The sequence below is a fragment of the Artibeus jamaicensis genome, unplaced genomic scaffold (assembly GCF_021234435.1).
Source record: "Artibeus jamaicensis isolate MK-2021 breed Jamaican fruit bat unplaced genomic scaffold, CSHL_Jam_final contig_391, whole genome shotgun sequence".
Taxonomy (NCBI): Eukaryota; Metazoa; Chordata; class Mammalia; order Chiroptera; family Phyllostomidae; genus Artibeus; species Artibeus jamaicensis.
The window spans coordinates 11609485-11636453 of record NW_026521814.1 but is presented as its reverse complement, the minus strand read 5'-3'; the positions used below and the strand labels follow the sequence as shown (position 1 = coordinate 11636453).

General features: G+C 48.9%; 1 protein-coding gene and 1 long non-coding RNA gene across 4 annotated transcripts in view; both read left to right on the top strand.

Moving 5' to 3' along the window:
- Nucleotides 1-2111: 2111 nt before the first annotated feature.
- The window catches only part of LOC119053652 (uncharacterized), a 41587-nt gene continuing 16729 nt past the window's right edge, over nt 2112-26969 (top strand). Inside the window, exons 1-4 of the mRNA XM_037151295.2 lie at nt 2112-2220; nt 3255-3297; nt 6511-7034; nt 11633-11742. Of these exons, the coding sequence (XP_037007190.2) occupies nt 2112-2220; nt 3255-3297; nt 6511-7034; nt 11633-11742 (786 nt within the window). The remainder of the gene's footprint in view (nt 2221-3254; nt 3298-6510; nt 7035-11632; nt 11743-26969) is intronic.
- On the top strand, nt 19357-23573 carry LOC119053653 (uncharacterized). Of its 3 annotated transcripts, none has more exons than XR_008391574.1 (4): nt 19357-19692; nt 19877-19993; nt 22614-22728; nt 22813-23573. It is a non-coding gene; the product is annotated as an uncharacterized LOC119053653 (long non-coding RNA). The 3 variants fall into 3 exon arrangements; XR_008391573.1 differs by having other exon boundaries at nt 19357-19993; nt 22813-23008; nt 23108-23573; XR_008391572.1 differs by having other exon boundaries at nt 19357-19993.

Sequence of the window (26969 nt, the reverse complement as noted above, 5' to 3'; positions counted from 1 at the left end):
AAAGACAGTATATTTCCTGTGAGTTATGACAATCAAGCATATTTATTTTTGATACCAAATGTCTAAACTCATCTGTCCTTTATAGATCATTTCATCTTGTACTATGTGCCATCTCAGCAGAAAAAAATGCTTTCTCCAAATGTGTCAGTTCTATTTTTGAAAAGGTTCAGCGACCTATTTCTGTAATTCTCGCAGACACTGAAAGAACAGCAGAGTCTATTCAGGCTCAGCTCTGTCACCGAAGAGCTACCCCTGCCAGGTGTTGCCTAGAGAGGCGCCATCTTGCTTTGCAGGGAAGAGGCATAAATAAGTCGGAGGGGAGCACTTTCAGGGTGAGGCCAGGAGAGCATAAACACGCACACAGACACACTTCTCCATTTTTGAACCTTGTCATGATGACTACTGTCCATCTTGGCTAAACTCAACATTAGGAGATGGCTTACTAATCAACCACTTCCTGGACAAAGAACTTGAAAGACACAGTTCACGAAAGGAGAACTAAAGTTTATCAACTGATATATGGAGAAATGGTTGGCTCATCTGGCAATCAAGGAAATGAAGATTAACAATGCCACTTTCTAAAGCTAACCTATGGTGTGGAAGAGTCAGGGTAGTGATCATCCTTGGGTGGGGGGAAGGGGGGAAAGGGGGGCATGACAGGGGTTTTCTGGGGTCTTGGGAATGTTCAGTTTCATGATCTGGGTGCTGGTTACTTACTCTGTGAAAACTCGTATGTGTACTTCTCTAAACATATGATGAACCTCATTATACAGGTTATGTAAGAAAATAAACTTACTGTCTACCTATTATCAAAAAAAATTTTTTTAGTAATAATACTCAGTGCAGTTGAAGCCACCACAAAGCTGAAATTTTTGCATATTGCTAGTCACGGTGTACATTGTATAGCTCTCTTCAGGGAGGAACTTGGCAATATGAATTTAAAAGTCTTAGAAGCATTCACATTTGTTAACTCAATAATTCCACTTCTGAGGCTCTATCTTAAGAAATAGTGCAAAATGTCAAAAAAGGCTTATGTGAACATAGGCATTGCAATAATTTATAACAAAAAAATTATAATAGCAAAACATTGAAAGCAATTTTTAAAATATTTTATTTATTTTATTTTTAAAGCAAGGGGAAGGGAGAAAGAAAGAGAGGGAGAGAAATGTCCATGTGTGAGAGACACATCAATTGGTTGCTTCTAGCATGAGCCCTCACCAGGGACCAGCCTGCAACCCAGGCATGTGCCCTGACTGGGAATTGAACCAGCGACTCTTTGCTCTGCAGGATGCCTCTCAGGGCTGAAAGCAGTTTAAATGTCCCACTGCAGAACCATGTGAAGATAAACCCCACTTTCCAGAGAGTCAATGAGGAACAGATTGCCTGAGTTCCATGTCCAAGGACATGCAGGCAGAAAAGAGGCGGAAGTGCAGGGACTCCACTCCACACTCCATCACACCACCGGGGTACTTCCAACCATGAAAGCGGCGGGAAGAGCATCCTTAGGAGATGATCGTTGGAAAGCTTCAGTGAGGTGTCAGTGATGAGGCCCAAGTCAGAATGCAGGGCATTGGTGAGTCAGCCAGAGGTGAAGACAGGAGACAGGCAGGGGCCATTTTATGAAGCAAAGGGATGTTTGCAATTTCACAAGTGTATTTGTTATTTCCCCCATATAAAAGTGCAATTGCCAGTTAATGCTTTTAAATTTTTTTAAATTTTTTATTTTTTAAAAAAATATTATTTATTTATTTATCTTTAGAGGGAAAGGGAAGGAAAGCGGGAGAGAAATATCAATGTATGGTTGCCTCTCATGCGTTCCCTGCTGGGAACTGGCCTGCAACCCAGGCATGTGCTCTGACTGGGAATCGAACCGCTCAATCCTTTGGTTCGCAGGTCCGCACTCAATCCACTGAGCTATACCAGCCAGGGCTCCTTTTAAAATTTTAATGTCTTTAAAAAATTACCTTAGCTGTTTCTGGGTGGCACGCGGGGCTTGAGGCCAAGAGCTGCCCTTGTGGTCAGCAAGAGGAAGGCTTTGTAAGGAGCCCCATTCTTTATGCTCCAACGTCCCCACCTGACACTGAAGAAGCTGTCCTGGGAGCGCAGTCACAATGGCAGGCGCTCTGGTGGTGGTGTCTTGCTGCCTCGATGCAGGAGGTGAACTTTATGTCACTGCCAAACCGGTGCTGGCTCTGCGACTGATGAGCGTGGGCATCAGAGGCCAGTAGCCTCCTCGGCCTACAGAGTGAATGGACACCGTACAGGGTGGGGCAAAGTAGGTTTACAGTGGTTCGTACTGAAAATACTACAATAATTAATACATAATAATACAAGCATAAACTCTGTGTTCCTTGTACTCAAAACTGTAGAGCTACTTTTGCCCACCCTGTATTATGGAAGGACTCACATCCAGCTTCCTGTTTGTGGTGGGAGGTGTAGGTTTCACAATTCTGCACCAAACCTTCCAGAACTCAGTAGGTTTCCTGAGCTATTCGGTGAATTTGTGTCCTAGTGAGGGTTTTCACTGGCTAGAGTGTTTATGAGAACGAAACTGCCATGCCACCTCAATGGTTAGAGTGCTGTTTGAGAAGAAATCAGTGGCTAACGGCTGCGCCCTTTCATAAAGTTTTAAAGTTCATAGCAAACCTCTAAGGTTGAAGAGCAGATAAGGAAGCCTTTGTGAAATCATAGGAAGCATGTTCAAGCTTGGACTAGAATGTCTTCTTGGTAGCGAAGAGGAAGTTTGTCATAGTGTTTTTTCCTGCTGACACACCAATGATGTAAAGTGGTATTTTCTTAGTTTTTCATTTATTAAAGAAAATACCCTCCATTTCTCCAACTATGACGTTAAAGAAAGTAACTATTTTTTTTTTACAACCCCCTTACCAGTTCTTGGAGATGACGATTCTGGTTTCCAGAAATCAATATGAAGTCAGAGAGCAAAGTCCCACAGGCTGAGAACTCTGGATGGCTGGCTACTTCTACCTGCAGTGTTTGCCCTGAGATAGAGTGTGTCATAGTCCATTACCTCAGATACATGCTTACAATTATTTCCTGAACAGTAAGATATAGGAAAGGAACAGAAATAAATAATTTTTTAGTTAAAAAGATTACCTTTGAACATAGCAATGAAAACCCAAGCCCTGCTCCATTACTTGTCTAACTTCTTTCTTAAGGCAGAACTGGATGTCGCAAACACTGGAGGCCTTCCTCTGTGTTATTCAACATTCCTTTTATGTTTTCTTCGTCCACAGACACTCTTCCAGAGCTATGCTGTATGCAGAGACCCCTGGAAAGGTGAGGAGGAAGGCGGGTGGGTGCTTCATTCCCCCCGAAGACTAGGGCAGCTCTGACTGGAGGCCTGTGCCCTGATCCTCCTTTGCCTAGAATGCTCTTCGCTCAGGTATTTCTGCCCAGCTGACGCCCTCACCTCCCTCTACTCTTGCAGCATCTCAACAAGATCTTCCCTGACTGTCCTGTGATACTGCAGCCTGTCCCTGCCCCCCAGACTGCTGGAGCTCCTCATTTCCCCTTCCCTGCTTTCTTTCGCTCCTTTTTTTTGGTAGAGCAATGGTCAGCTATTGAGCAATACTGCTTATTCCTTATCTTCAGTGTTTACCACATCCCTCCCTGGCCCCCACTACTACAGTGTAAGCTTGTTGAAAGCAGACATCTTTATCTGTTTTGTTTTCTGACCCATCTCAGGTGCCTAGAGCTAGTCTGGGCACTTAGTAGGCTCTTCTTTCACATATTTGGATTTAAAAAAAGAAATATCCCAGAGGCCCGTGACTCCTGTGGCTGTAGCCAATCCTCGGAAGACGGGTGGCCTTTCCATAAGAGAGAAGCAGAGACAGCAGTCGGATAGGGCAGCGACGTGAACAAACGCCGGGAGAGAGGAGCAAGTCAGTCCTTTGGGAGGCAGTAAGTAGGCGAATTTGATGGTGCCTAGAGTGTATGGCATCAATAGAAGTATAAAGACTGTGGATTTTTATTCTTAGACCATGAGAGTGAAGGACTAGGCCAGGGAAGGGTTCTGAGCAGGGAGGAGCCTGTTGATGCCAGTTTTAGGAAGGTTAACCTGGAGATGGGGTGTGCCCTGGGTGACTCTGGACCCTGCCAGATGTTTTCCTCGATCCCCACCCATCATCTTCCTGTTCCTCGTGAGCATTCAGAGCAGTTGGGCTTTCCCGTGCCCGCAGCTCCTCTGTGCTCTCACTGCCAGGCTCAGCCAGACTCAGAACTTGCAGGTGTGCTGCACACCTTTGATTTGGAGGGAGGGGCCTTCAGCTGTGCCTACGCTCCTTTCTCCAGGTGCAGGCAGGGGAGGCCTTGCCATGGCCTCTGGTTAGAAATGGCATGAAAGAAAGGCTCGGAATGCTTCCTCCTGCTTCTCCATCTTCAAATTCATGCCATGGTCCCCAAGAGGGATGAATGGGTGCTTTGAGATTTCCCTAAGCAACACTGAAATTCCAAAGAAAGAAAGGGCACAGAGACCTTTGCCCGCAGCGTGAAGAACGTGGATAGATTTAGCACTGGAGCCTTGTATTACAATTGCTAGGCAAACTCCAAGAGGGGGATCCAGCCCATTAGCGCAGGCGTCTGGAAACTGACTTTTCTGCCATCTCCCCAAACACACGCACACATACACGTGTGCGCACTCTCACATACATGCATTCGTTGGGCCCTGGGAAGATCAAGGCCAACTGCAAAGCACCCATTCCCCAAGACTCCTAATTTATATTGGGAACTAGCTATAAAGCTCCCCCTGGCCCGCGATCTTCCCTTGCAATGATAAAGAGCGTGTCACATCACACTAAACGTGACACTTAATCAAAACCCATCTTCTTTAACAAACCCTTAACCTCCAAGCACATAAGCGTCACCAAGGCCAAGGGACGAGACAGGGAGCCGACTCAGGTGGCACATGCTTTGATTAAGATGATACAGATTTCCTTTCATTTCACTTTCATCAGAGTTGTGAGATTCCAGATCTGTCCCCTTTTTGATTTGATAACAGCACATTTCAGTAGAGGTTGACACCGAAAAGAGACCGGGACTTGTTCTCTCTTCAGCCGGAGTAGGCGATCATTTTTCTGAATCCTCTTCTGTCCAGGTCGGCAGAGCTTCTGATCTTCCGTCAACAAGTTTCACAGGGAACGAACGTGGTTCCGCTGAAGCACAAACCTGGCCGGCATCTGGTTCTTTTCTTAAGTGGTATCTAAATCCCCTTAATCTATAGGCCCCGGGAAAGACCTCCCCTTCTCTGCCTCCTTCTTTGGTTCTTTTTTTCCCTGAGACTTAAATCCTTAAGTGAATTCTTTTGCCAGATTTCTGGGGCAGGAAATGTACTTCCCTGCTACACAGTACTTTAGAAACTTCTGGGGGCTCCAGCAATTGTCCATTTCTATAGCCTGGGCCATCGCTTGCCTCATGAACTATGTGGGATTTTGTTTTAAAATGATTTAGTCACTAGCTAGTTCAATCTGTTCACGATACACTTATCAAATCCCAATTACAGAGGACAAATATTTACGTCTGCTTTCAAGAAACTTTCAGTACGTGGTAGAATGTGACGAGTGGCTCCAAGAATCCCGAAGCACCGACGGTTCATGCGTTCAGCACTCAGCGCCCGCCGTGGGGCAGACCCTGGTCCAGGCACCGGGAAGCAGCTGTGCACGAACGGACGGCATTCCTGCCTGCGAGGCACTTCCACTCTAGCTGGGGCTGGGTGACATTTTCGACTTTTGTGTATTGATTGGGCTTTTAAATGATGCCCACTTTCAAACTTCATGCATTGGCCTTCTTTGCCTTTTGTGGACTGGATTTGGATTTGCACATATACCCACTGGGGAGAAAAACGGCTGAGCTATCACGCACGTGGTGTCACGCCGGTGGGACCCCAGCCCAATTCCTGCAGGGCTGGTGCCCTTCTTATTCACTGAGAAGGAACAGAAATACAAAAAATGTGTAAGACTTGTAGCTCTCTTATAACTGAGACAAAGGTGGCAACCATTTGGAGGGGAAAAATATATAATTAGAGAATCTATTTAAAATGCTGCAGAAATATCAAATATTGAGTCTGACAAAGTATAATTAGGCTTTTTAAAGTTGACTTTTTGTTTCCGGGAAAGTGGTCTTTCTTATAACATGTGGTGGCAATAACAGCTCAGGCGGCCTTTCCCCATCAGGAGGGCTGGGGCTGCCGTGGGCACTCGGGAAGGACGAGGCCTAGCCCAGCACCAGTGAAAGACACCAACTCTCACTCAAGGACTCAGAGGGAAATAGAATAACCAGCATATTTCAAAGCAGAAAGAAAAAAGTGGTTTGGGGGAAAGGCCTGTGTTTCAGCCAGAAGGAAGAAATAAGAAAACAGCGAAGAATCTTCTTCTCAAACCAGGTTTCAGCTCAAGATTTTAGAAGGAGAAGGTAGAGGGTTAGTGCCAAGAAGAGAGTAAGTGCCGGGCCTGTGGGGCCTTTTCTAACTGGAGGCCGCCTCCGCTGCCCCTGAAGACAGCCCGGGTCCTGCCCTGGGCCTCACCAGGGGACCGGCCTGGCATCGTTCCTGGAGCCAAGCCTGTGCCCGAGTCAGTACAGGGTGGGCCGCCACACCAACAGGACAGTGGTGGTGAGGGCGGCGAGAGCAACCGGAAGCTGTGACAACAGGAACTTTTACTTGGTGGTTACTCAGGGGCATGTGGTCTGTGTCCTACTTTCCCTCCGCGGGCCCCTGACCTGCTCAGGCAACGTGGCGTGCGCAGCAGGGGACCACAGCCCCGAAAGCCAGCGAGAGCTGGGACGAGGAAGGCTGCCCTTGCTCCCCTGGGAGGGGAGCTCCTTCCACTGTTTGCCAGGCAGAGCCCCTGAGTGTGGGGCCGCAGCCGCTGGCCAGAGCTTGCCAAGGTCATCTCCACCGGCCCCTCTGCTGTCGCTTCCTTACCGCTGTGTTCTGCAGAGCCGGTCCCACTGGGTACGTCTGATCAGCAGGGTTACGGACCTCAGTACGGAGTCCAGCAACCACCGAGGTGGGGCAAGAGGTGCGTTTGGTTCCTCTCTATGACTTTTCCTGATAAAATAGTCTATATTTTTAACTTTTTATTGTAAGGATTTTCCCCACAGACATACAAGTAGCAAGAATAGTGTAAAAATCCTTTGTTATGTACTTAAATGTACACAATGTTATATGTTTATAGTATCTTAATTTTTAAAATCCATTTAAAAACTCAATTTTAAAAACTTTTGCTAAATCATATGATGAACTACAATGCAGTCATTAAATTTTTTTCAGTCATTTTACTAAACCCCCCCCATATGCCCATCGTCTAGATTTAACCATGAACTCTGCGCCACGTGCTGCAGACAGAACGTTTGCTCACCCAGTTCACACGAGGAAACCCAAGCCCTCCTGTGGTGCCGTCGGGAGGGGCCTTTGAGCCCCGATCGGGTCTGCAGGGTGGAGCCCTCCTGAAGGAGATTCACGCCCTTAGGAAGGAGACCCCCTGAGGGCTATTGCAGCCCCTCCGCCAGGCGAGGGCACAGTGAGGAGACAGCTGTCTGTGAACCAGGAAGGGGGCTCCCATCCGACACCGAGCCTGCCGCACCTTGGTCATGGGCTCCCAGCCTCGGGAACTGGGAGGCGTAGGTGCTTGCTGTTCTCTGTGAGCCCCGACCCCGTCTGCGGTGTCTGCCGCCACAGCCCAAAGGGACTGAGGCACCGCATTTGCCGCAGCAGCTTTTCCCCTACACCTGTTAGAACAGATCACTCACCCCCAAATGTTTCAGTGTGCATGTTTTAAAACATGAGGACAAACAGGGTGGTGATGGCCAGAGGGAAGGGGGGTGCTGGGTAGGGGTGGGCAGAGGGTGAGGGGAAATGGGACAACTGTGATAGTGTCAACAATAATAATAAAGGAAAAAACGGAGGACATTTTCTCATGCAACTGTGACACCGTTATCACACACGTCAAATGAACAATTCTGAAATATCTTGTAATAGTCCAAATTCGAACTTTCCTGATTATCCCACGATGTCTTCTTGCAGTCAGTGTGTCTGCGTAGGACGCACACCAGGTGCGTGTACTGCATTTGGTCGTTAGGCCTCTGGAGTTGCTTGAATCTCGAGGGCCATTTGGCAGCACGAACCGATGGGTCGCTCTCACCCGCCCGGCCAGCCCGTTCTCTGTCTGGGCCAGTCCCCCTCAGTGTGCCTCAACGCCCTTCCCAGAGGTCCCGGCGACCGGACCAGAGTGACCAGGGCCTGAGGGAACCAGTCTTGGCGTGGAACCAGAAAGCAGATTTCCAAAATTCCAGATATTTGGGGGAAAAGCATGATGTGATTTCTGTCTCCTGACCCCAGACAAGACAGTTCCTTCTGGAGGAGGGAGAAAGAAGTGGGACCACAGTATAGAAGCAGAACTGAGATGGACAGCACCCCACTTGCCCTGGGCCCAGGCAGAGAAGCTCCATTTGCAGCTTGTGCTGTAGAGCTGGGCAGCCACGCTCCTCTGGGGAGACAGCCCCTGGCAGTCTCTTTTTGTCTGTGCAGTGGGAGGGACACCCATTTCCACCGGGATAACCTGGCAGTCAAGGGCCCCCAGCAAGGGGAAGCCCCTTCAGTTGGAGTGGGCCCTGGCTACCTGGAGACTTGGCGATGCTTGGAAGAAAGCCCCTCCCACTCCTACCCTTGCCCTCTGGCCTGGCCAGCATCGTGTGGAGAGGTCATCCCTGCAGCTGGGCTGGGTGCCCTTTCCTACGTCTTCCCAGGGCTGCCTGGTCACAGGCATGCGCCTGTGCTCCCTCTGAGAGTTCAGCCATGTAACTAACTGGGCTTCTCTCCCCCAAATCTGAAACTTGGACTGAAAGAGTATCATTGCTTACATGGGAGTAGGGCGTGCCTGAGCCTGAGCTTTGTCCCCTGGACCGTGTTCCAGCTGAAACTGTGCCCTGGATCCCTGGGGCCAGAGCTGACCATCTTGGTGAACAGAAGGGAGAGAGTGTGAGCCAACACCCAGAAGACAGCTGTGCTCTTGGCCTTGGCCATTCCAAGAGCGCTGGCCGCTGCTCCGTGTGTGTCTGTGTGAAAACTTCCTGAGGAGCACGTTTGCGGGACATTCATCTTCTCTGATGACCCAGTTAGTGCTCTTCGGGCTCTTGTTGTCGCCTTGTTGGCTACGGCGGCAGCGGCACCAGGCAGGCTTTGCTCTCAGAGAGGCTTCCCATGAGACACCCCAAAGTCCTGACTGTACCAGGATGGTGGGAACTTGGGGAAGATGCCGCTCTGCTGGCCTCCACATGTGGCCCGGAGATCTTGGCAGCAGGCAGTCTGGTCTGCATCTGGTCAATTTTATCTGCAAAGCCTTCAGAAAATTTCTCCCCCGAAAGAACATGTTGACCCTCCGAAGGAGGGATTGCAGTGTGGGTCGCTTGTTTAAAGACATTCTCGGTTTTGAGGAGGCTTGTGCAGAGGCCCAAGATCAGCCTCAGAACGCGAGCCAAGCGGGCGGGGAGGGGGCTCTCTGGTGACATTGGCCTCTCCCCTGCCTTCCACTTATGTGTTTACCAATCGGGAAAGCAAAGCCAGCTGTTGGGAGGGATTGCTTCCAGATGACATTATGGGAAAGGAAAACACACTTTATTACAAAGCTGCAGAATAAAAAGCAGACCATGTACGCTCTGTGGACCAGGATTGCATATGGACGATTTCCTGATATTGTGCAATAAGCCAGTTCCTGGGGTAATAATAACAGAGCAAATGTTCCCTGTGCCGGAGTCAGGAGACCAGAGCTGCACTGGACGTGGCAGGACTTGGGGAAAACCGCTCGACCTCGCTGGCCACTATATTCCCTCCCTGCCAAGAACCCTCTCCCCCTCATGGGCACCCCTGGGAGAGCCTCGGGGAACACCTTCTGTGGGCTGAGCGCCTTGAGAGAAACCATGAAACACTGAGGGCATTCTGCTTTTGAAAACAGGATGCGTTTCTGGGCCCCCCCCAGCACAGAAATTTGCTGCGTTGGCTTTCTCAAAGATTCCAGAAGCTCTCTATCGAGGGGGAATTAGAGTGTCCCTTTAATAATTTGGTTTTACAGATCACGGGATAAAGCCTGCTTAGGGTGGTTTGGAAGAGGATTAGGACACTTGCGTCTCTTCCGAGCTGACTTTCCAGGCAGGGTCAGTCAGCAGCTGGAGGCTCCCTCGGCTCGCGGCCAGAGCTCTTCTGTAAGCTGCGAGTTTGTGAGGGCCTAGTGAGCGCTCAGTGACTCTATTATCCAAGAAACAGAAAGTTTGCAGGGAAATAAACATGTAAACGTATAAAAGCAAGGCACACATTGCCAAGTTGGCCTGCAAGAGAGAGTGACAGGGAGACCAGCGTTACCATCCCCCAGAGCAAGGGAAACAGCCGCGTTACTCTCTTAACCCCTGCTGGGGCAGAGGGCGTCAGCAGCTGGAGAACATGCCTTACACTCAGGGAGTCTTAGACGGGCACTGCCGCCACTAGCCACGCGTCCCGTGGGAGACAGTCCGGATAAAGTGGGCATTCACACATTTACTCCACAGACATTTATCAAGTGCCACAGCATGAAGGAAGCATACAAGATCTCTGCCCTCATGGAGTTTGTATTCTAAAAGGAAGGCTAAACAATAGACAATAAAACAGAATGAGTAACTCTTTCTATCAGCTGTGGTCCCAGCAGGAAACAGGTGATGTGCCCCATTGGGTAATGGAGAGGAGTTTGATAGTGGGAGGATCTACCAAGACCTGGGCAGGGAAGCTGACAAGGAATGGTGTGGCCCCCAGAATTACCCACTGTGGGGAACTGCTACCCATGCCTAGGCCTGATGGGGGGAAAGGGGGGTGACTGCCAGAACCCAGTGAGGGGACCTGTGGGGACGGGGCTGTGGCCTCTGCTACAGGGACCTGGCTAGCCCACTGAGGCACACGGATGGGGAAGGAGAACACAGATTTCAACCCCACCCCCTTTCTTCTCAGAGCTGGCCCACACCTGGCACTGGCCAGCCCCCCCCCCCCACCCCCGGAAGCTACTGGCAGGAAGTGCCCTGGGGCACACAGCAGGGTGGAAAAGAGTGGAAGGGGAATTCAGAGGGACAGGTAGAACATCTAGCAAAATCGACAGTCTGTTGGAAGGCAATGGTGCGGAAGGAAGAGGAGAGGTGAGGGGGTGGGTGGCAGGGCAGAGCAGTCGAATTTAACAAATTGCCTGAAGTGCAGGGTCTCCTTCATTTGCTCTGCCACCGTCCTCCTTCTCCTGTTTTCTTAGGACTGACCACGTCCTGTCCTCCAGGTCCTTCTACCACCTCCCAGCGTCTGCCCCTCGCCGGCCCCACCCTCTCTCTCTGGGCCTTGCCACAAGTCCCTCGCCCCGGGCAGCTCTGCTGAGCCTCTGGTGAGTCTCTGTGCTCTGTTTACATTAGGAGAACAAGTGGGATGGTATTTTATTTTAAATCGTACATAGACTTTATCGTTTGGAATAGTTCTAATTTTACAGAAAATTGAGAAAGACAGTTTCCATATACTTCATACTCAGCTTCCCTATTAGCGCGGTACATCCGTTATAATTAACGGACCAATAATGACGTATTATTTACCGAAGTCCATGTTGTTTTCTGATTTTCTCAGGTTTTCCATCAACTGGAGCTGCATCCATCCACTCCCTACTCCGGCTACTTGTTTTTTCAAATCCCTTTCCAGGCTTTCAGAAGCTAACAGAGGACAATCGTAAAACTGAGGTGAGTTTCGAGGGGAGAACACATGGAAGCGCTGGCTACAAAGCCATCCGCGCATCGCAGGTGTCGCCCGAGCCTCCTACCCAGCCCCTCCTTTCTCAGCCCTCCACTCTTTAAAGCTGTCACACAGAGCTCCCCGCCGACCCTTCGCCCAGCTGCCCTAGATGCTGATGTATTACCATGCACAGTTATTCAAGCCAAGACACCCACAGTGACGGGAGACCGTTCACTGCAGACTTCGTGCCGATTTCACCACGTTTCCCACTACCATCATTTTTCTGTTCTAGAGTCCAGTCCAGGACACCACCTTGGATCCACTCGTCACGCCTCCTTAGTCTTCTCCAGCCTCTGACAGTCCCTTAGGAATTCCTCCTCTTCCCTGACCTTGACGCTCCTCAGAAGTGTTGGTCCTGTATTTTGTAGACTGTTGTCCCTCCATCTGAGTTTGGGGCTGACGTTTCCTCATGACTGGACTGGAGTTAGGGATTTGAAGGAAGCAGACCCCGGAGGAGAAGCGCCTTTCTCATGAGGTCAGATAAGGAGGTTCATCTGTGAACATGACCTTACCTTACACGTGATGTTAATCTTTTTTTTATCCTCACCTGGGGACATTTTTTCACTGCGTTTTTTTTTTTTTAGAGAGAGAGAGAGGAAGAAAGAAATACCGATGAGAGACAGAAGCTCTGATTGGTTGCCTCCTGCAACCTAAGTATGTGCCCTGAGCAAGACTTGAACCCACAACCTTTTGGTTACAGGACAATGCTCCAGCCAGGGCAAATGATACGAGTTCGAATCACGTAGTTCAGGTGGCATCTGCCAGGTTTCACTGCTGTGAAGTTGCCAGTCTTTTTCTTCCACACTGTCTGTTGTCAGTGAGTCACTCTGTCCAGCCCACACTCAGTGGATAAGGAATTACACTCCTGCGGAGGAAGGAATATCACAGAATTTGTGGACATACGTTAAAAAAGACGAAACTCCAGTGTAATTAGTTAAGATTTAGGGGTAGATGCACAGATCCTGTTTCTCCTCGATGTTTCTCCCGTAACATCCACACTCCTCAGGGGACTTGCCTGCAGCAGTTGTGACTGCGAGGCTCCAGTGGCGATTCCCTGCTCCTCTCCTCCCTCCTTCGCTTGCGATCTGGAACCTTCTGTCAGGACAGTTCATTGCTTCTGCTTATGTGTTTACGTGTTCAGTCATTTATTTCTATGGACACGGACTCGGGGGTCTTCACTCTTCCTTTGAGTTCTAACCTAACACGGTTGGTATTAATCTTGTTGCAGGTTGCTCTGGTTTGGACATTCGGGAGCCCTTTCGGGTTGCTTCTGTCCTCCGACACGTGCATCCTCTCCGTGTTTCATTTGGTCTGGGCACTACTCTGATGCCGCTATAAAACGCCCCAGGCTCGTCCTGTGTTTTCAACCCAGCTGCCCCCGCCCCAGAATCTGCATTTCGCCCGAGGGCCTCCCGGGGCATTTGAATTCCTCCGCGGATGGCTTTACTTAGGGCCTGCGGCCCTGCCAGGTCGACCCGCACAGAGGTCGGGTCGGGCAGGTGCGCGGTCCCGTTCGGCACTTCGCGGTAAGGTGGGTGACTCGGTGCTTTCTTCCGTACGATGGCGTCCATTGTCCTTCTTACAGGGGTTGTGTGAGAATTAAGGGAGAGGTGACTGAGAAGCAGTTCACGCGCTACTCAGTACACATCTTTTGGTGATGATGAAACCCTGCTTCTTCTGGTGGGGACATGGTGTTGAGGGCGTGGCCTCGAGGCGGACTCCCTGGCTATGTGACCTTAATAAAACCCTGTGCTTCAATTTCTCGTCTGTGAAACGGGGAACGTAACAGTAACTATCTCACAGAGTGTTTGCTCCATTAGATGAGCCAATACACACAAAGCCCTCAGAACAGGGCCCAGCATGGAGCAGCGTTTGTATGCTGTTCGCCATCGTTGTTTTGTGATCATTGCTGTGGTCTGAATGCTGGGTTCCTTCGCTGTTAACCTACTCGTGGTTGGTAGGCCAAGAATTGTGGTGGAAAAATTAAACTATCTAGTTTTTTTTAAATATGAAATTTAAAGGTGATACGTGGTTAACATCATGCAGTTAAAATCCTTCAACAAGTACAGCCAAATCCAAATTCGTAACTACTTCAATCATTGCCCTGTGCTCCTGACATTTTCTCTTCTTGTGCTGATGAACGGCTAAGATAGAATTATTCAGCTCACATTTGTCTTGCACGGAGGCCTGAGGCCCAAGCGGCCAGCAGCTTTGGGGAAACTCTTCGTGAAGCCATTGGACTTGGCCATTAAAGAGTGATAACCCCAGTCCGTAGGTGCTCAGGGACCCATTCCGTAAAAAAAGAAGTGGACCCAACACAGTGACGCAATAATTGGGATGCAGGGGAGACTGCTGGCAGTTTGGAGATGTTTTCTTGGAGAAAATGTCAAATAACTTAGAGTCTGCAGGACACGAATAGATACTTAAGTGGGCAATTTGCTGCTGCAGTGACAGGGCACCCTCTCTGTGTGCACGGAGTCCGGCGCCCGAAGCGGACCCTGCCCTGTCTTCACTGTAGGACACGGTGTCATGGAGACTGCCTCTGTCTCGCTGGAGACCCCAGTGAGTTTTCTTGGCAAAAATGTTGGGCTTTTCTTACTATTATGTTAAAGTGCAGCCAAGTTACACTCACGGAAGTGAGTGGTTACACCACTCACTGTGGTGACGCGAGGGAAGGCGCACCTGGCTCAGGCCAGTCCTCACAGGGCCCCCTTCCCCTTTCTCTGACTGTCCACAGACCCCTGCCTCCCTCAGCCCCTCAGTGCACTTCTGGACACATGCCTAAGTTAGTCACTGCGGGATATTTCCTCAATAACAGACATTTGTGAACAGCCTTCGTGATTTTGCCTTATCCACAAACCAGTGGGGTTATTATTTTAAAAATATATTTAATTTTTATACATTCACTTTTGAAAAACATGAACGCACAAGCTAGCCTCATCCTAGCCAACAATATCCATGGAGCCACCGGCTTTGGTGATGATGAGGCCAGTCGCCCTCAGCCCATGGTGGCCAGGCAGGGTCCTCCCTCTCTGCGAGGAAAAATCCGCCGTACCCTGGCTGGGACAGAAGCAGAATGGACAAGAGCCTGTGGGAGAAAGCAGACCGTCTTCACGGAGGCAGTTTTCTCCCAAATAAGATGGCACTGGCTGTAAGCCCTCCTGATACTAAGGGACACCTATCTTTTCACTATTGACAAATATTAGGGTTCCTGAGGTCTAAGGATGAAAGGCAAGGTGGCCCGGAAAGTGAGGGCGAATGCTGTCAAATGAGGAAGAGTCTGCAGGGTGGAGGCAGGCAGTGGGCGGTCTGGAGGACACTGTGGTAAGTGGCTCACTGTACTGGGAGGCACCCCCTAGAGTAAGGAAGATAGAAGAAGTCTGTCTAGGTAAAGGCTTCATGCTCACAAAGACGCTGAGCTGCAAACATGTGGATCCCACCATTTGCACAACGGGAATAGTTTTCACTGGAGCGTGACATGCAAAGAGTGAAGCAGTGAGAAGTAAGGCCAGAGAGAACTTTGCTCACAACGTAAAGTCGTTTTGACTTTATCCCAGTGACGGTGGGAAGCCCTAAAGGGTTTTAAGCAGGAAGTGATATAAATAGTTGTGTCTTCAGTCATTCTGGTGGTCATGTTCAAGTTGTTAGAAGACAAGGAAAGAGGTAAGTGATGGTAGGACCGTAAGGATGCTACTGCTCAATGCACGGTCCCGATGAGAGAGGAGCTAAATAAGCCAACGCTGTGTATGGAAGTGAAGAGGAGACAGTCAGCTGAGAACACACTTGAGGGCTGACCCAGTGTGGGGGACACGGGAAGAAGAGGAGCTGACTCCTGGGTTTCTAGCACAGATAACAGACATCACAGCCACGGACAGGAGTAAGCAAGGACATACAGTATTTGGGGGAAAGGGGATGCACTCAGCTCTTCACATGATGAGTCTGAGGACATGACAAATCTGTGGGATCCCTTTTGGAGACCTCTTGTCGTTGGACATATTGTGGATGCACTGACCGAGAATTCAGGGTAGAGGCATGGGCTTGAGAAACAGACCTGAGGGTTCCAGTGTCCATGTGGCAACAGAGACTGTGGGCATGGATAACCTCGTCCAGGAAGAGTAGAAGGAAAGCAAGGGTTAGTTTTTACAATACAAGGAAGGAAAGCAGCCCCAGAGGAGACCGAGAGGGCAGGCAGGGAAACAGGAGAGACACGCAGAATCGAGGACAGGATACTTCTGAAAAGGAGGGATGGGTAAGCAGTGTCAGATGGGTCCAGCCAAAGAAAAGGTATTGGCGACTTTCATAGGAGCTTTTTCTGTAGAGAGACGAGGGCAGAAGCTGGACCGTGAACGGGAAATGTGGCTTGGGGTAGGAATGCTCCGCTTTGGTAATGAAGGCAAGGTAAAGGCAGAGAGCAGACTTTACATTAACTTTATCCATGAAGTGGGCAGAGAGCTTGGTTATCTGCAGAGAGATGTGGGGGAGGAGGTAGTAAATCTCATGTCTATTTCATATCCTGGGTCTTCGATAACACTTCCTCACAGGAGGCACATAGTAGGCGCTGTTAGTTCTCACTCTTCCTCCTTCTCTTAGTTTTTCCCTTCATTCCTCACAGATCCAGCACGCCCTCCCAACAATGGGAAAAAGAAAGTAATTTACCTTTGGTCTTAATCAAATTAACCAACTGCCTGTTTGTTTCTCCCTGAAGTTATCTCAGCCACACTGGCTGGAGGGAATTTGGGCCCCTCTTCAGTAACTCCTCAGCATCTTTGCCCAGAACTCTATTCCTTAACAAACCTAAAAACTACAGTTGGGTGACATGCTTGGCAAAACAAATGTAAACTGTATTGGGCAGCAGCTTTAAAACAGAATCGGCAGCTACGTAAATATAGTTTGTGCGCACACCAGGATTCCTCGGCAAACTCAAGTATTCTACGATCCTAAAGGGATTCGGGATATCCTTGACTCATCACAAGCAATATTTCGACTTCAGCAACCATGTCAGTTCCCTTCATTGTTCCTTTTACTTGCTTGAGAAAATTTAGAGTTTTTTGCTACTCAGGTGGAGTCAAGAGTCTTGTTTTTGTTTTTTGGTGGATAAGCTGAAATACAGTATCCTGACGACTTATTCACATAGTTTTAAAAATCAAAACAATGAGGCCAGCGCATATTATGCCTGTAATAAATATTTATGGATAGTCGTGAAGATTAAATAATATTTACCTGGCACTCACTCCTCCTTTTGCAGTAGTAGCTACAAGAGTGTTTCTCACTCTTCTTGTGTTGCTGACACACTGTTGAATAGTTTTGGGTGATGTGGTTAGTTAGTTGGAGGCCCACAGAATGAGTTTTGATGGTCCTGCAGGTGTTTTTCTAGAAGTTTGAATTAGCTGACCACATTTAGAAATCAGGTGACTTCACGTAAAATTCAGATTTCTGGCTTATCTCGAAAGACTGGCAGTAACTTGGCTCTGCAGGTCTGTGACATGTTTCGAGGTGATTCCCCCTTCAAACCACGGTGTTGCAGGCCCAGCCTGTCACCTTTAGACCCCCTGTCTCCACCCTGGTAGTCATTTGAGTTGGAGACCTGACCCTCGCTCTACGTGACAGGTGTTCCAGGTGAACAGCCGATATCAGTGAATATTTGTGCTTGTCTTCCCCTGTGATTGGAAACTCCTCGAGCAGTGGAGTATTACGTGTTTTATATGCTTATGTACCTGTAGCCCTGTGCTATGCCTGGCACGTAGGCATGTGATAAGTTTGGTTAAGAATCTGTGAGGTTTGCCCTGGCCGGTGTGGCTCAGTTGATTGGGCGCCATCCTGCAAAGTGAAAGGTTACAGGTTCTACTCCTGCTTTGGGCACATTCATAAGCCTAGGTTGCAGGCCCTCGGGGCTTGTGGGTCAGATTCAAGAGGTGGCTGGCTGATCGGTGTTTCTCCCTCATTTCCCCTCTCTGTAAAAAAAAAAAAATCACTTGCAAGCATTTGGCTACGGAAGAGGAATGCGAAATGCCCATGACTTGTCTCATGTCCAAAAGTTTAGAAATCCGAGTATAAGATTAGTCCAAGTTGCCTGTGAAGATGTGAGTAAAAGGTAGGCTTGGTGTTGAAGTACATTTCTTGACAGACCATCAGCCCCAAAACACTGATTCCTGGGAACTTCCTTTGAGTCACAATACACATACTGAAGACTCTGAGGAATTCTGTAGAAAAACAGCAACCTGTTTTATTTGGTTTAACTGAATGCTTTCTAATCTTCATCTATCTTTTCACTATTTCCACACAATCTCTAATTTATAACATTTCCTCTTCTCAGATATAATAAATGGCAAGCTATGTTTTAGTGATGGTGAAATACAAATATCCTGCTTAAGACAGTTTTGCAAGAATTTTGTGACAGTCACACAGGTCCCTTGGGTCTCCTTTGGGGTATTGCTCAAACAGTGTTGGGAAATACGACTTTCACTGTGGTCTCCTTGGAAGTCAGGGTGAAGCTAGTCTGTGTGCTGCCCCCCCCCCCCACGCGCAGGCTGGACCATGAATCTGTTAAGAACAAGTTTACATTTGTGTGGCATTTTACAGCTTACATTTATCCCAGGCATTACTACAGTTTCTCCTCATAGCCATTAGAGAAGAGATTGTGATTCTGTATTACAAATGAAGAAATGGTTTCAAAGAGCTTCAGTGACTTATTCCAGGCCTAAAACTGACTGGGGAGGCAAACGCCAGATTTAAATCTTTTTACTCTAGATCCCACCATCGACCTGTAGTCGCAACTGATATCTTTTTTTCCTGGAGCACATCATTTTGCTTTTTCGTCAAATCATAATGTTGGTTCTACATTCTTGAGATTCAGGGTTGTAATCCCCTCCCCCCAATGTAAAATACTGGCTCTACTACTCTCTACTGAAGCCTTGAGGACGGGGCAGGGGGGGGGGGACACGCTAAAGATGTTTCCGGCACCTCGAGGGCCTGGAGAGCATCTGCAGGGTCTTTGCGGGGGTTGCGGCGTGGGGGGGGGGGGTGCTCCCGATCCCTTTGAAGAGGCCCAGGGCTTCTGGGTCTGACCTGGGACTTTTGCTCCTTGCCCTAAATTCTCTCCACTTTCCATTGTGCCTCAGGGCCCCATCTGCGTCCAGATATTTTCTCCCTGGAGTTGCAGTCTTGCCTCTTAGTTTTCCCGCGTCCAAGGAGCCACTGACACGAAAAGCTTAACTTGTGCCTTTAACCCGCTTGGCGGGTGTCCTGGGCTCAGTGTTTGCATATTCTGGGTCCGGAAGCACCGGGACTCAGGCGCCCGCACCCCGGGGAGGCCAGGGGACTTCACCTGCGCGCCGCACGCCTCCGCCTCCCTGCGGGGCGCACTCCGGGGGGAGGGAAGCCACGGGGACTCCCCTCCCCCCGCAAGATAGAGGGGGAGGGGGAGGCGAGCTGGGGAAGGAGAGTGGGGAGGGGGTCGGGGGACGAGTGGAGGACGAGGAGGAAAAGCGGGGGAATCGGGGGCGGGCGGAGGGAAGGGGCTGGGGACCCGGGAGGGGGGCGCCCGGGGGGTGGGGGTCCAGGCCCTGCGGCGGTGCCGCCCGGAGCCCGGCCTGGCCCTCGGAAGTCCCGGGGGCGCGTGGAAGGAGCGTCGCGTGGAAGGAGCGTCGCCGTGGGTTTCCCGCACGGACTCTGCTCCCGAAGCCCGGCGCTCGGCCCCCGCCCCCGCGAGCTCCGGGGACTCAGGGGGCGTTGGCGGCCGGGGAAGTGAGCGGAAGCCTGGACAAACCACGGAAGGAGGGGTCCCTGGCGGAGGGCGCTGCCGCCTCCCGGGCCAGTTCCCGTTTGCTCGGGCCTCATGAACGTGGGTGGGAGCCTGGCGCGCGGCCACGCGGCGCTTTCCGTGGGAAGGATTGGCCTGGGTGCGTCCGGGGCTCCCGCCCGAAGCGCGAGCTGGAGGGGCGGGGGCTTCAGTGCGCCGCACACCCCAGCCCCCAAGCAGCCCCTCCAAGGGGCCGTGGCTCTGCAAGCGGGGTCTTCCTGTCTGTGTGCCCCGTGTCGGGAACTCGAGGACGAAGGGCAGGGTGGAGTTTGTCATTCTTCCAGGTTGAAGTGTTTGCCAGCCGGAGGTGTGGGAGCAGGAAGGAGTAAGTGTCCATGAAGGAGGAAGGCCTTCGTTCCAGTGACCAGCCCTTCCCTCCAGAAACAAAACCAAAAACTCTAGTAAGTGGTGGAGTGAAGCGTTAGGGTTACCAGTAGGCTACGAAACTTGTCCCAATTCATAAGGGCAGTAGGTCCCCAGGGAAGCCACGGTTTCCAGTGTGACCCAAGTGCTATGAATCTCAAATATGGTCCCGAAACTTGGCCTTCGATCCTGTCCTGCTCACAGCGATCTGCTGGGAAGCTTATCACTACGAGTGCCGCGTACTGAGTTTGTTCTCCATTCTTGCCTATCATTCTCTTCCACTCCCAGGTTACCTGTGCACATGCCAGGCGTTAGAGTTGATGTCCTGGTATAGTAGGATTGTGGGTGGGGTTTTTTTCTGCTGTTTAGTAATTTTTAGTCCTTTCCAACTTTTTCATGGTCAGTATGCATTACTCTGTAACTTGGGGAAAGTGCTTTAATTATATATATAACATAGCTGATAAAAATGATCATATTTTGGATATTTAGAGATAGAGAAGAAAATATCCTGAGAATAAAGCAATAGTTTTTCTCTGTCTCCCCTCTCCCCCCACCAGCCAATCTTTTCTGACTTGTGCTAAAATATCAACTCATCTGTTTGAGTGTAAAGACAGTCCCTTTTGTCTTGTCCATTTAGGGGACACTTTGTAGTGTCAAGGTCCCAGGCAGGGAACCAAAACCAGAGAAGGGCTCACATTCTATCCAGAAAGACAAAGCGAGTGGAAAGGTCTTCATGGTGATTTTGGCCAAGCTGTAACAGTCTGGTGAACTTTGACCTTTCCAGTGCAGGCCAGTGCCTCCCACCTCTATTACTAAACACTTCTTTAAAATTTCCAGATTGCTTCAGTTACCTTCCATTTTTAGGACAAGACCTTAATTTGTCTGTATAAATTGGGACAGGACTTTAATTTATCTGTATACAGAGTCATTCACCTAAAAAATATTTAGTAAGTCCCTGTCTACCAAGTGCCGGGCCCCAGGCTGAGGCCAAGAATACTGGCAAGACTTAGTTCTTACCCTTTACGGGGTTTGGGACGTGCATAGACAAACAGTGCTGTGTATAGAATTGTTTCAGGGGCTTTGCTAGGTCCTCAGTAGACAAACAGCAGCCAGAGGGACACGAAGGAGTAGCCAGTTCTAGTGGGTCAAGTGGACAGTGCAAAGGAAGAGGCGGGAAAAACTTCGTAGAAAATTAGTGATCTGGGCTGGTCATGAATTTTTAGCTTTCATGTCCTTCCTGGTGTGAAACTGTTTAAAAAAGATTTTATTATTTATTTTTAGAGAGAAGGGAGGTTGGTTGGGGACCCACAACCCAGACATGTGCCCCGACTGGGAACTGAACCACTGACCTTTCTCCTTGTGGATGACGCCCACCCCACTGAGCCACACCAGTCAGGGCCTGATATAAAACTTTTATTTTTTACTTTTGTGCCCTTTGCTCTAAACAGGTCATTCTCTGACACATTGAGGGGTTGCTTTGTGATTTTTAAACTCATTGATAAGTGCAGTGAGTTCATAATACTTCAAGGACTGGCTAAAATTTTAAAATATATGTCCTTTTATTAGGTATCGTTGATATGATAAAATGCTTTAAAATTTAAACTTTAAACTTTTTGTTTTTACTTAAAGCATATAATTGTGCATTAATTCCCCAGTCCTTAGGTTGGGTTGACTGAGCGGGTACTCTGACTGAAATTGCTCATTGTTTTTCTGACATTTACCCAACTCTTGATATAGTGGGTTTAGGATTTCCCTGAACCTTTGTTTTTCTACAGCAAAGAGAGATTTAAAGAAAGTTGTAAAACAGTATCAGTGTGGAGTTCTTTTAGGGTTTACAATTTCTCCCTCATCTTTTATAGTTTTCTAACTCGCAACTAATTTAACATCAGTTTTTATTATTTATTTTTAAGTGACTTGCCTTTGTGGAGTCTTTTCAAAGCACTTCACTTCATTTGTACATCATTTCTCATGTCTTGTGTTTGTTTGGGTTTTTCCCACGTGCATTTCATTGTTTTATGAGGCAATAAACACATTTTAGAAGAAATACATAATTCTAAGCGTACAATTCAGCCATTCTGTACTGTTTCATTTTAAAAATGGCAGTCAATACCTAGTGAGTTTATTTTTACCCAGAAAATTGATACAAAGACTGAGAGTTTGAAAATACTATGCTGAAGAGTAGCCTCCCCGCGTTCCGTACACTGGCTCCGTGTTCCGTACACTGGCTCCGTGGGGGTTAGAGCGACAGGGAGTGAAGATTAATCTCGTGAGTTGGCTAAGCTGGTTAAGCAGTGTGTCTGGTAAAAGGGCTTGTAACTGTAGCGAAATTTCGTTGGATTAAATTCTGGGTCAACCACCAGGGTTTGGAAACCTTGTACTCAAGTTTTGGCTGTTGTGGTTTGAATTTTAAAGAAACCTGGCCTGGATTCCAAACTCCCAAGCTTAGAATTGGTGCTGATGGCCCACAGAGTTCATGTTACAGATTTAACCAACCATAACTGAGCATTTTAAGGCCATTTGATTATATCCGTCTTTATGGATAGGACAAGGAGATTAATTGACAGAAATGTCTCAGCTAATCTAAGGAAACATTTCCCCCAGTTTATAACAATGTCTGAGGCTTCTAAGAACCTCCACTAAGTCCTGCATCCTTTTTAGGGACACGGACCTGAACATCACTGGATGGAGCCAAGAAAGGACGGTGAAAAGCAAGGATACTTGTTTAAGTTGAAATCAAGACCTTCCTCTTGGTGGAGGCACCGAGATACACTGGGTGTGTGGCTGTGTTGTCAGAGAGCTTCGTAAGGGCAGGAGGGTATTTTTGTGGGCTGACAGCTTTATTCACTCTGATCCATAGGATGAGCTCTCAGAAGTTTACCACTTTTCAAAATGCCTATTGTCCAGGGAAGATGGACCAGTGAAAGGATGGACTGTCCGTGGCAAAATATCTGGGAATCCCAACCTGCGACTCCAGCACCTCTGTCCCCCTTGTAATGAGGGTGCACCGTATGACATCCGTCATCTTTGAGGGTGTTGAACCTGGAGCCTGAGAAGTAGGTTTGGTGTGGAGACTGTTGGGAAGCGGAGTTGGCGGGGGATGTGCACTAGGGACACCTCCTGGCTTCACTCGCTGTTTTTGTGACTCTCCTAAGATGGAGCTCGCTCTGTAGTTGTAGAGGAGACACCATGATGGCAGAGAGTGAAGTCAACTGATTCTGCAAACAGGCCTAATGAGGGGTCATCACAGTTCTGTCGTCCCAAAAACTCACATTGTCAATGCAGGCCCCGCGGCCAGGCTCTCAGGAACTGAGTCATGCTAGCCACACTCCCTGAAGACTCTTAAAAGAACAGAATGTCCATTCACAGTGGGAGCATTCATCTCCAGTGACCGAAAGACTCATGGACATGCTCTCCAGGCCCTTTCCTGCTAAATCCTGTCCCAGACAGAGGGGACAGCCAATAGAGAGTCCCCGATCGTACACTGAGCACACCTGGCAGGTTAACAAAACAGGAAAGCAGTGAGGCTGGAGTGGAGTGGAGTGAGGGAGGCGGTGTCAGGGGCTGAGGTCAGAAAGGTTACCGGGAGCCAGATCACAGGTCATGCCCTCCACATGCCCTCATAGGTCATTGGCTTTTACTCGGGAGATGGGGAGCCATTGGAAGGTTCTGGGCAGAGACGTGACCTGACTTTTATTTGTAAAATATCACTCAGGCTGCTGTAGTGGGGACAGGAGACCAGTCAGAAGGTGACCCCAGTAATCCAGGTGAAATGCCGGTGGGTAGCAGGGGGGTGGTAGCAGCAGGGATGGTGAGAGGTGGTTGGTGCAGAGTTTATTTTGAAGGCAGACCCAACAATTTTCTGGTAGATTGGATGTGGAGTGCTGGGGAAGAGAGATGTCAAGGAGGACTCTGATCGGGGTAAATCTTGGAATTCTTGCTTGAAAAGCTGAGCAGAAACACCCCTGAGATAAGAAAGCACGTAGCCAGCCCACTGCTGGCAGTGATCTCATGCCCTGAGGAGGGTGAACCTGAGGGTGGAGCCAGCAACCAGTCGGGCAGGGCAGAAGGGCAGGCAGGAATTCTCCGGAGGGCAGGGCGGAGCCACTGGGTCCACACGCCGACCTGACCCAACTCTGCACTTCTAATCGCAAGAGCCAGTGAGTCCCCTTTGTTACTTTGATACTTGGATCCGAAACCTGCTCACTGCTGCTCTTAACAAGACTCAAGATGCAAACTAAAAGGACAGCTAGATCAGGAGTGGAAACATAGAAATGAAGATCTCAAGGAGGGTTAGCAACAGGGGAGTGGGAGGAGGAGAAGGGGGGAGAAGGTACAGAAAATAAGTAGCATAGACAGTAGATAGAAAATAGATGGGGGGGCAAGAATAGCATGGGAAATATAGAATCTAAAGGACTTGAGACACATGGTCATAAACTAAAGGGGGGGGTAATGGTGGGGATGGGGGGCAGGGTGGAGGGGGATGAAAGGGGGAATAGAACAACTGTAACAGCATAATCAATAAAAAAAATTAAAAAAAAAAGACTCAAGATGTGTCTTAGATGCACTATTAGCTTAAAGAAGCTTTTCACAGTTCCATCAGAGCTAGTCTCCAGACTTCAGGGACGATTTTGCCAAAATACTGTTCTTTCTCATGCTTCTCTCACCTCATTGGTCTCTTGGCAAATTGTAAGCCCCTAGAGTACTGTGTTGGGAGCAGGGCCAGACAGACTGAGCATGACAGAAAGCCAGAAATTACTGGCACACAGCATCCCTGGTGGCGGTGGTGGTGGCAGTAGAGGTGGTAGTGGTAGTATCACCTACAGTTTACAAATTTGAGAGCAGAGATTAAAGGACTCAGGACCAGAAGTCTTTTTTTTCAAATCTAAGATTGGTTCATCTGATTAACCAATGACAATCCATGCAGCACACAAAAGAGAGTAGAACTTTTCCGGAGGACATCTCTGGCTGACTGCTTTTCCAATCGGCCATATATTGGTACAAACACCACAGATCTGATCCTCGGCTTTACAGATTCAATAACTTCTGGGCCTCTTCACTCAGAGCAATTAAGCTGGAAAGGATCGATTCATCATAGGCAAACTTCCATGAAACTGATGTATAAACTAGGTTGCTAGATTATTTAGAATAGGACCTCTTTCTTAAAATTAAAAACTTGTAGACTCTTGACTACATCCCAGTTTGAGAAACATTAAATTCACACATTATGAGACTTTAAAAACAGTCATACATGCAAACCCATGCATCGCTATTACATGGCATCACTCCGTAAAAAACGGTGCTGATCCCAGTAAGGCCTGTGTTCAAACTTTTACGTATCTTTAAAACGAAAAGACGAAATTTAAAATTATTCTAAAGAATTTATGGACTTCCGCGAATATGATGATTAAAGACTCCAAGCTGGAAAATGATGTAATAGGAGAAAGGCTTTGTTTGAGAACTGCAGGACGCCCTGAAGCAAGTCCACTCAGGAAACTGGACGGCAGAGCAGAGGCAGATTGAAAGAGAGGGGGTGGGCCGTTCTCAAGGAGCACAGCCCTCGGACCAGGGGAGCTAGTTATCCTGCATGCATGGTCTTCTGTGTAGGACCCCACCAGTCGTGGAAAACAGAGCCTTGGCTTCCTGCATTTTGATAGAGAAGCACAAATTATTAGTCACTGATTTCCCTTTTCCTAGACTGCATCTCGAATCCATGCATCCTCCTGGCCAGTGCTTCACTTCCAGGGAAAGAGGAATTGTGCAATCCCGACAAGAGAGGGACTTGGACCAGACTGCTGGGACTCCAGAGCCCTTGTTCTTTCATTTAGCACATTGCTAGTGACCTTCAATAGGCTAAAATTATGAGGGACCCATATACTATAGAGGGTGGTAAAAACAACTTTTTAATCTTTCCCAGTTTTGTTTACATTAGACTCTGAGAATCAATCATTCTCCTCAGATGACCTCCCAGCGTTCTCTGCCTCCTCCTAGTTCACGTCTTGACCAACCCTCCCCTCTCCCACTTCCAGCCTAAACTGAGTTTGTGCTAGGAACTAGGGAGCACCCACCGCCCATAGCCACGTACTCCCTTCTGGCTCCGGAACCAGATTGGATCAGGGCCAGACTCAGCGCTGGGCTGCCTCCCAGCTGCTGAGAGAGCGCATCCTGTTCCCAGGCAGCGATTCCAGGCGCAGCATTCAATTGCCAATACTTCCCTGGCTTTGTCAAAGCCAGGCAAGGGTATGTAATCCCTTAGGCCACTTGGCAAATGCCTGCTTGTTCTTTAGTATGGTCAGAACGAAGGGAGGGGGACGCCTGGCCAATTTAGCAATGAGAGGGCTCCCGGGGGGCCTGCCTGGAACTGCAGGGACCCTAGTCGCCAGCAGGCGATGGTCATCTGCCACCTCCACTGGGTGCTGATGCTTTCACCTGTGCCTCTAGCCAGGCCGGACCACGGCTGTGGCCTTTATGTACCTGACCATTTCTTACCCACATGTGCTGCTTCTCCTCTTGCTGCAGCCTGGAATGCTGGTCCCCTTTAGCTCTTCCTCATGAAATCTGCTTCACCCTTTCAAAGCCACAGCTGAAATGAGCCCTCCAGAAAGCCCCCTCTGATCCACGCCCAGAAAGGACCTCCCTGTTTTTGTCTGCCATGCCCATTTTCCTGGACCTATCTTAAAACACAGATGACTCTCTGGCATCTAGTGTAGCTACTGAGCAGCATTTTGTATCTATTGTGTCAGGAAATGGGGTAAGACAGGAGGGCGTGTCTGACCGCCTTTGTTTTTCCACGCAGTTCTGCACATTGCAGGTGTTTAAATTTGTTGAGTGAATAATAAACCAAGAGCACTGTACATGCACACAAATTACCGGAGACTGGATCCTTTGCAAGTGTCTCTTCTGAAACCGCCCCTAAGCAGAGCTTTCTTGGGATCCCTCTGATTCCTGTCCCTCTCCCCCCAGATCAGGTGGCCTACTGCAGGGGGAGTGGAGCCCCCAGGTCCTTGACCCCGCACT